The sequence below is a fragment of the Galeopterus variegatus genome, unplaced genomic scaffold (assembly GCF_000696425.1).
Source record: "Galeopterus variegatus unplaced genomic scaffold, G_variegatus-3.0.2 Scaffold2494, whole genome shotgun sequence".
NCBI lineage: Eukaryota > Metazoa > Chordata > Mammalia > Dermoptera > Cynocephalidae > Galeopterus > Galeopterus variegatus.
Genome location: NW_007728605.1, coordinates 125,955 through 136,269, shown reverse-complemented (window position 1 = coordinate 136,269; position 10,315 = coordinate 125,955). Strand labels below are relative to the sequence as shown.

Sequence of the window (10,315 nt, the reverse complement as noted above, 5' to 3'; positions counted from 1 at the left end):
CCTGACCACCCCAAAAAAAAAAAAAAAAAAAAAAAAAAAAAATGTTTGCAAAAAGGGAAAAAAAGAACTGGGGTTTCCAGGGGGGGGGGGGGGGGGGGTAAGGGAGGAACTGGTAAAGGGCCATGAAAAACAGTTACATAATGTTGAATACAACAAAATTATCCCAATTTGAGCATCACATACTGCATACAGTTACTGATACTTAACTTTGTATCCCACAGATATGTACAATCAACTGTGGCTCAATAAAAAAAATTTTTTAACCAAAATCAGACAAAGACACAACAAAAAAGACTACACACCAATATCCTTGATGAACATAGATGCAAAAATCCTCAACAAGGTATTAGCAAACAGAATACAACAGTACATCAAAAAGATCATACACCATGATCAAGCGGGATTCACCCCAGGGATACAAGGATGGTTCAACATATGTAAATCAATAAACGTGATATACTACAACAAAAACAAGGACAAAAACCATATAATTATCTCACTAGATGAAGAAAAACCATTTGACAAAATTCAGCATCCTTTCATGATAAAGACCCTCAACAAATTAGGTATAGAAGGAAAATACCACAACACAATAAAAGCCATATGTGACAAACCCACTGCCTGAAAGCTTTTCCTTTAAGAACAGGAACAAGACGAGGACACCTACTCTCACCACTCCTACTCAACATAGTATTGGAAGTATTAGCCAGAGCAATCAGGCAAGAGAAAAGAAATAAGGGCATCCAAATGGAAAAGACAAAGTCAAATTGTCACTGTTCTATGTATATAAAAACCCATAACCTCTACCAAAAAACTCCTGGAGCTCATAAACAAATTCAGTAAAGTTTCAGGATATAAAATCAATACACAAAAATCAGTAGCATTCTTATACACCAATGATGAACAAGCAGAGAAAGAAATTGAGAAAGCAAGTCCGTTTACAATAGCTACCAAAAGAATAAAATACCTAGGAATAAATTTAACAAAAGAGGTGAAAGATCTCTACAATGAGAACTACAAAACTGATGAAAGAAATTAAGGAGGACACCAAAAGATGGAAAGACATTCCTTGCTCATGGATTGGAAGAATTAACATTGTGAAAATGTCCATGCCATCCAAAGCGATCTACAGATTCAATGCAATCCCCATCAAAATACCACCACCATTCTTCACAGAAATAGGAAAAATAATCCTAAAATTCATATGGAACAACAAAAGACCTCAAATACTCAAAACAATCCTGAGCCAAAAAAAAAAATAAAACAGGAGGCATTACACTTCCTGACTTCAAACTATACTATGAAGCAACCAAAACAGCATGGTACTGGCATAAAAAGAGAAACATGGACCAATGGAATAGAACAGAGAACCCAGAAACCAACCCAGGTACTTACAGCCAACTGATCTTTGACAAAGACACCAAAAACATACATTGGAGAATGTATGGTCTCAATGTAGTTTACATTTTAATTGAGACAAACAACTACAAATGGTGCTGGGAAAACTGGATATCTATGTGTAGAAGAATGAAACTAGACCCATACATCTTGCCATATACCAAAATCAACTCAAAATGGATTAAAAACTTAAGTATAAGACCTGAAACTATAAAACTCCTAGAAGAAAACATAGGGGAAACACTTCAGGATGTAGGACTGGGCAAAGATGTTATAAGACCCCAAAAGCACAAGCAACAAAAGAAAAAATAAATGTGATTATATCAAACTAAAAAGCTTCTGCACAGCAAAGTAAATAATTAACAGAGTGAAAATACAACCTACAGAATGGGAGAAAATAAATGCAAACTATACATGCAAAAAGGGATTAATATCCAGAATATACAAGGAACTCAAACAATTTCATTGTTTAAAAAAACCCCAAATAATCCAATTAAAAAATGGGCAAAGGAGCTGACATTTTTCAACGGAAGACATATAAATGGCCAGCAGGTACATGAAAAAATGCTCAACATCACTAATCATCAGGGAAATGTAAATCAAAACCACAATGAGATATTACCTCACCCCAGTTAGACAGGCTATTACCAAAAAGACTAAGAATAACAAATGGTGGCAAGGATGTGAAGAAAAGAGAACTCTTCTACACTGTTTAGGGGACTGTAAATTAGTACAGCCATTATGGAAAACAGTATGGAGAGTTCTCAGACAACTACAGAAGAACTATCATATGATCCAGCAATCATACTTCTCGGTATATACCCAAAGGAATGGAAATCACCATGTCAAAGGGATACCTGCACACCCACGTTCATCGCAGCTCTATTTAAAATAGCCCAGATATGAAATCTACTTAAATGTCCATTGACTGACAACTGGATAAGGAAAATGTATATATACACAATGGAATACTACTCAGCCATAAAAAAGAATGAAATTCTGCCATTTGCAGCAACATGGATGACCTTGGAGAAAATTGTTAAATGAAATAAGCCAGGCACAGAAAGAGAAATACTGTATGTCCTCACTCACAAGTGGGAGCTAAGAAAGAACACAGTAAAACACTGAACTTTCAGGAGAGAAAAGACCTATAGTCACTAGACATGGGAAAGAGGGAGGGGGAGGGGGGCTTAAGGAGTAATTGGGTAAGGGACACAAAGAGTAATTATGATTTGTAATGACGAACATGCTAATAATATTGATTTGATCATCACATACTGTACACAAATACTGATAGTCAATTCTTACCCTGTAAATATGTATAATCAAAAATAAATTTTTAAATTTTTAAAATTTAGTTTAAAAAAGTTTTTAAATTTTAATTTTTTAAATTTAATTTATATAAAAAATTTTTTAATTTAAAAAAACTAGTAAAAAAGTTTGCTAATTTAATAGGTAAAAAATTGCTCAACATGACCAAGAATGTTGAACCTGTTTCTATGTCTTCTTACAAACTCTGTTTTTCTTTAAGTGTGAATTGTGCACTAACAACAACTTATCAATTGAGGGTCTCAATGTTCTTCCAAATTATACAACACAAGATATTTTACCTGCCCTACATTTACCTCCTTCAAACTTTAAGGAATGCCTCCTATTTCTAGTGACTGAAAATTTGTGAAAAAGTCCATTTGCTCCATCTGAATTCTCCTCAGTTGTTGAATTATGATATCTTGTTATCTTAATGGAGACGTTTGGAATACAGAATTACTGAATAATTTTCGGTTTCATAAAAAAAAAATTTGGCTTAATTATAATGTTACCACAACTATGTAAATTTTTAAAATTTTGAAGATATACCTTTTCCTCATTTGTTGTAGAAGAATCTGGGTCCTTTCTTTTCTTCTTCAATTTTTTATCTTTACTTTGTTTAGTGCTAGAAGTCTGATAAGGTTGCAAATCTACCCGAGAATGAAACTGATATCGACCACTTTCCACATCACAGTAGTAATAAATTCCAGTAGAAGGATCATAATATAGCTGATTTTCCTTTCAAAGTCAAGAAAACAATAAGTTCTATTCATGTGAGATGAAATAAAACAGAAAAATGAACAACAGAAATGCCAAATGTATTCAAATATTGTAAATATTTGTTTCTTTTAACGAACTATAGTATTTTCAGAAGACAATGAATTATAAAGATAACAGAATGAAAAATTCTTGTAATTTTCCAAAATGCTTTACCATTCAATATCTGCTTTAATTTTCCTAGTGTAAAAAAATGCATAAATCTAAATATTGAGTCATATGAAACTGTCAATATTTAAACATTTTTTACTTACAAGAAACAGCAATTTTATATAGTTTAACTTAATCATTAACAAAAAATGATAACAAGAAACATTTTTCAAAGGCATGAAAACGAAGGCATGCATCAGAAAAGGCTGACCATATGAAAGCAATTCCAGACTCATTATCCTTAATGATTACACAATAGTGGGTTGGCATTATAAACCCCAAACCCTCCTCTCAATGTCCTAAAACAAAGATTTGCCTTGTAATGTTCATTACTTAGTCACTGAAGAAAAATTTGAAAGTAAAGTTAAGCTCATAAATACCACAACATAACATTCTATATAGAAAAATCAAAAAACAATTTTCTTCACTAATTAATTTTATAGTAAAGAAAATAACACATGAGTAAAGCAGCCATGCAAAAGTGAATTTTGGCAAATTATGGATTAAAAACTAGAAAGATAAAATTATGTAATCACCTGCATTTATTAGATATTGGCCAGTACTCCATAGCCAAGATTTAATTGAACAGTCTATATTTTATTTACATCATAAATCCATACAGACCAGACTGGGAAACATCTTATGATGTACTGAGATTGAGCAACTAAAACTTCCTGAAAAAGAGTAATTTATTTTTCTAACTGTTGATACTATCACAATTTATTATCTTTAATCCATGCATTTTGCAGATCTCTTACAAAAATATTTAGAATTCTCACTGTCTTAGCCTTAACTAAGAAATTGAATGGAAGCTTTCTATTCTTCACTTCTAGTGATAATGGATCTTTTATAACTCAAACCTTTTTAACCTGTTATGTCTGTCAGTCTAAAATACAGTCATGAACGGCATGACGACGTTTTGGTCAATAACAGGCTACATATCGACAGTGGTCCCATGATATTCTGATGGCTATACCATACGGCCTAAGTGTGTGGTAGGCTATACCATCTAGTTTTGTGTATACTCTGTGATGTTTGCACAGTGACAAAATCGCCCATCAATGCATTTCTCAGAACGTATCCCAGTTGTTACGCAATACGTGACTGTATAGACATTTTTGAAATATAAGAAAAACTTTAAGTAAAATAAAATAAAAACTACTTCAATAAAAATGTCAAAACAATGAAGTCCCTAATTTACTCAGAAAGGTACCCTCATATAACCTGCAGAGTGTAACTAACAATTTACAGAATAGGTGTCAGGAGGAAAGATACAGAGAGAAAGGTAAAGAATGACAAAAACTAATGTCTACTTGGAAACTTTGTGTTTCCCTAGAAATCAAACAAGTAATAGTTACTTCTCTTGGACAAGAGTTTAAACATTAATTTTCTGGGTATTAATCAGCAATGTCAATTAGCATACTCCCATGACAGAAAATTTTCTCATCACAAAGAGCTTACAAAATCTACCGTGCACAGATCGACAAACTAATGAAATCCCTTATCTCATCTAAGATACTTAATATTATCATTATGTTCCCTAGATTAGTTAACAATAGTTCCAGTAACTGAAATGATAAAAATTTGTTCCACTTTTGGCCACCATATTCTGTAATTTCCTAGAGGAACAGATCACATTCCTAAATCCTTGTAGTTGAAGTACATGGGTGAGTTCCATCATCACTGTCATAAAATCCTGAATTAAATCCAATTAAGTATTAAACTTCAACAGCCATAATACTATATTATAAATCAAAAATTTTATTTTCTGGGTCTGTGCTAGCTAGTGGTCCATTATATTTCTGATTCCACATTAATTCCCTAGTTCTCACTTTTTACGGACTGATTTTTTTAAAAGTAAAATGCTTAAAAGTTACAGAATATAAAACGCTGACTAATAATAAAAATGCAAATGAGAATTCAAGAAAAAGTCTCCATCTGTGGCCTAAAATGGATTCATAAAGTATTTGAGACAATTTTTTAAAATCTCACCCCAAAACTAGAATTAAGTATTGCATCTCTTTACAGATTCTATGAAAAAAAATATTAGTTTAGGTTCTTTTTTTTTTTTTTCCTTTTTGTCTTTTTTCGTGTCCGGCAACAGATCACAACCCTCAGTGTCGCGCCCGTACCGGGCCGGGACCGGCAACGGGATTGCAACCCTCGGCGCTGCGCCCGCACCTCGCTCAGCCAGTGAGCGGGAACCGGTCTGTATGTGGGATCCGAACCCTCGGCGGGAGCGCCGCCACACTCCCAAGCAACGCACTGTAGCAGTGCGCCACCGGGCCGGCCCCTTAGTTTAGGTTCTTAAACATTTCATAACAATGTAGTTAATTACATACTTTTATTAATAAATGCTTTAAAATTTTAGTATGTTACTTTATATATAAACATTAGACCTCTCTAAAACATTAATAATAACCACGATTAACAACTTAAAACCGTATTTTATTAAAAACTCAGAAGTGTAGCATCATAAGCTACTGAATAATTCTGTCAAAGAACTTTGAATCAAACGTAACATTTAAATGCAGTTTCTTGCTTTTCTTACTTCAGATACGTATTTGATATCAGGCAGCTAAGAAAGCAACCATAGAGTATTAAAATGTCTGCAATACTTACAGAATCATAATAGAAACCAGTGCTGTGGTCAAAATACAGTCCAGTATTTTCATCATAACTAAATCCAGTCTGTGATACAGCAGCTTCTGCTGCAGCTCTCAAACTTTCAGCTAATGATGAACCTTCTAAGGATGTACCTTCTGTTGCTAATACAGATGCTGACTCCTACAAAACATACACTCATGTCAAATAAGACAAAAACTTCTGTATATCAATTTAAAAGTTAGCAGAATTTGAAACAATAGACTTAAAGCTACATTTAAATAATGACTTCAATTTCTACAATGAAAAGGGGTGGGTATCAATTACAATTTGAATCACTTTTTTAACTAGTGTCAGTTGACTCAACTTTGACCCAGTTTTTAAGACAATAAAAGTGAGTGAAAGACAATTACAGTATTCAAAAATAAATGTATGAAATTAAAGGAAAGCATTCCACAAAACACAGACTCTGAAATATTGTGTAAAATATATGATCTACTAGATTCTTCAAATAATTACATACTGGCTGGGGAAAAAAAAACTTAGAAGAATGAGAAAACTATGGATTAAATAAGACATATCACACACAGTGGGGATCCTGATTCAAACAAACTGTAAATTTACAAAGCACTCAGTAAAATCTGAACAGTGACAGGATATTTGACATAAGGAAGTATTTAAATTTTTTTTAGGTGTGAACATGGTATTGTGGTTGTTGTCTGAAGTTCTTTGGTTGAGTCAAAATATATGACAAATTTTCTTTGTCTTAGTGTATATCCCTCACAAAATTTTGGAACACAATGTAGCAGGAAAACAATTACACATATGACTAAGTTCTAATTTTTGTTTTTCAAAAATTGTAATATTCTTTGCATAATTATACATAACAATGTTTAAAACCCTAGTATACGCTGTGATGGGCCAAAGAAGTCTATTTTTCTGCCTAATAACAACAAAGAAGACAAGTTCTTGGCATCAACAGTTTCATGTTTAGCATTTTATTACCTGTAAATTTGAGGTGAAATGGTCCTCTTGTCCACATTTAACATTTTCTGTTATATCAGCACCAGTGTAAGCATCATTTTCTATTTGTGACTGGTCTTTAGGATTAAAAGTAGGAACTTCGTTATCCTGACCTTGCTGAACTGAGAGGTCAGTCTCCTTATTTGGAAGACTAACATCATTATAGTATGTCTGATAATAATAATCTGTAGCAAAAACAAATTAAGTGATATCATATTAGAACACTGCATGTAAAAAGGAATTTAATTCCAGAATATTGCACTGAACACAAAACAGCATATTGCAAATAAATCATGATTTTTACAACTGTACACATTTTAAAAGATTAAAACTGATGGTGCAGGGTCGGCCCAGTGGCGCACTGCTACAGTGCGCCGCTTGGGAGTGCGGCGGCGCTCCCGCCAAGGGTTCAGATCCCACATACAGACCGGTCCCCGCTCACTGGCTGAGTGAGGGGCGGGCACAGCACCGAGGGTTGCGATCCCGTTGCCGGTCCCGGTCCGGTACAGGCGCGACACTGAGGGTTGCGGTCCGTTGCCGGACATGAAAAAAGACAAAAAGGAAAAAAAAAAAAAAAACTGATGGTGCAGATAAATCTGCAGTATATATCTTTGGCTCTAATGTCACCTTCAGTACCCTAGCTGTCAAACTAAAAAGGTAAGCAAACTGGGATTTTCCACAGCAAGAGTAACAAAGAAAATAGGTAGGAAGGTTGTATTCTATCACAAAAACAGCAACTCTTAATAGCTTCTAACCACATACCTTAACATTATTGCTTATCAATTGACAAAATAAAGACAAGGTACGAGGGACAATTTTTCTGTCAAATTTCTTTCATGATGCTGACATTAAAAAAAATACAATATCATATAGATATGCAAGGTTAGTACTATTACTGTTTGGCAATTTAGCTGAATTATGTCCTCAATGATGTAAGGCAAAACCTAATGGTAAAAATTACTTTTTCTTGTGATCTACGTTTATTAACACTCAGTAGCTCAGTTAATTTACCTTACAACATAATGCCACTGATGAGGCCACGGTGATGGGCTCACCACTCCCACAATGGCCTAAGAGACTGGCACTGTACAGATTGCTAAGTTGAACATATCAACAAGAAAACATGTGCCCCTGGTCATGAGGAAAGCCAGATATGAAAGTAGACCGATTACTGTATGGCAAAAATTACTCAGTGAGTATGCTACTGAAAACACATTAGCAACACCATACAAATCATAGGAATAACAACACGCTTCTACTTTTTCTACCAGAAGAGCAAATTGATCATCTGAAAATACCAAATCATATGGAGGGAAGTCAACATTATAACAGTTCTCATATTTACCTAGATCCTTGTCTATTTTAAATTTAAAGAAAACTCTACATTAGCATGATCTGAATGTAATAGTTTTAGGATATCCTCACTGTAAGTTGAATACCTGAGATTGACCAAGGAACATGGTTCTCTGTTTGTACTTCTACATCAGACTTTTTATTATCTTCATTTCTCCCACAATGGATTATTTTACTGAGTTCTTCCACCTGAAAGAAAATAAGGATTTAGAAAATCATATGGCAACCTAATAATATACACAGCATTCTTCTGACATTACAACAAATAATTATTTTTCTTGGTAAAAGCTTTAGAAAAAGGTCAAGAGCAGCTAGTTTCCTTTCCAGAAAAGGTAAAAATACTATAATTTACTTTCACCTTTTACATTTAATTTGCAGACAGAGATGTTTTTATTCTTAAACTCTCTTGCTATCCCCTCCAAAAATTGGACTAACTAAATTAAGTAATGGGACTTAGTGAACAGGTCCTCTATTTCTAACAAATAAGGCTTTTATGCTAATATTTTAAAAGGTCAGCAGTTCTTTCTAAAGGGTTAGAAAATTTAAAAACTACAAATTTCCATCCATATTGAATTATTTAATATTACTTAGGGTCTTCCACCTGTAATTAACGAGTCACTTAAATATATTCATGCCACTTATATGCTTTACTGCACATCTTTCTTCAAATAGTCTTATGATTAAATAATTGCAGAACAGAGGTGACTGCCTAAGAGGGGCATCTGTCCTCCATGTGCCTCACACACTGAAATGCCCTTGAAAGGATGCTGCATAGGCTTGAACAACAGCGCAGAAATGCCTATAAGCAGATGAGAAGCTGCCTCAGTCGATACACTTCAGTCTGACAGGATCTCTGTTCAAGAGAATGTCTACTATATACATGAAAAAATAGTCTGTCTTAACCACAATTTTACATATGAAATATTTAACCCAATTTTTCATATGAAATAGTTAAAGAGACAAACTAAAAAACAAGCTTCTAAATATTTCTTAAATGACACATAAAACTTAAACAGAGAAAGGTGATAAGACTGATTATATACAGATTATCTAGGCACTTCATGAGTTATCAGATCTGCTGTTACTACAAGGACTGGAATTAGTGTGAGGCAAGCAAGGCACCTAGGGTGAAAAATCTGAGGCATTCACTCTCAGACGCACGCAGGGTCCATACCTGAGAATGAGTGCTCCCTTAAATTCCCTGATCTAGGAGCCTTACTGCCTTGCCCTAGTCTTGGCTCTGGCTACGACCACCATTACTACGAACTAGATTATTTAGTATCTACCACATGCTGAGCACTATACTTGGTGCTTTGGATAATATCTCATTAATTCACACAACCACCTTACAAATTAATTGTCTTAACCCCAATTTTACATATGAAATATTTAAAGAGACAGAGTGATTCGCACAAGGTTCTCTGACCCCAAAGCCTACACATATTAAGATTTTCTAAAAGTTCATCCTTAATTCTCAAACCAACTTTTTAGTGCTTCAGACAAAACATACTCAGTTATTTGAGATGACAGTTAACCAAATTCCACCCCTCCACCAGGGGACGCTGACTAGAAGGAAAATAAGCAGGAGCTATTACTATCAGCAGTAGAGTCAAGACTTTCTATTTATTTCAATTGTTCATGTTAGACCACAATCAAATTACCACTAATAGCCAAAATGCTGGCTCTTCGAAGATTAGCAAAA

At 34.1% G+C, this 10,315-nt stretch overlaps 1 protein-coding gene across 2 annotated transcripts in view; it reads right to left on the bottom strand.

The window, feature by feature from the left end:
* The window catches only part of AGGF1 (angiogenic factor with G patch and FHA domains 1), a 30,279-nt gene that overhangs the window by 18,191 nt on the left and 1,773 nt on the right, over positions 1-10,315 (bottom strand). The window contains exons 2-5 of one of the 2 annotated variants that reach the window (XM_008581957.1): positions 8,700-8,802; positions 7,243-7,445; positions 6,256-6,420; positions 3,256-3,444 (exon numbers count right to left, since the gene is read on the bottom strand). In XM_008581957.1, the coding sequence (XP_008580179.1) occupies positions 3,256-3,444; positions 6,256-6,420; positions 7,243-7,445; positions 8,700-8,802 (660 nt within the window). The remainder of the gene's footprint in view (positions 1-3,255; positions 3,445-6,255; positions 6,421-7,242; positions 7,446-8,699; positions 8,803-10,315) is intronic. The other variant, XM_008581958.1, reaches the window with a different exon arrangement.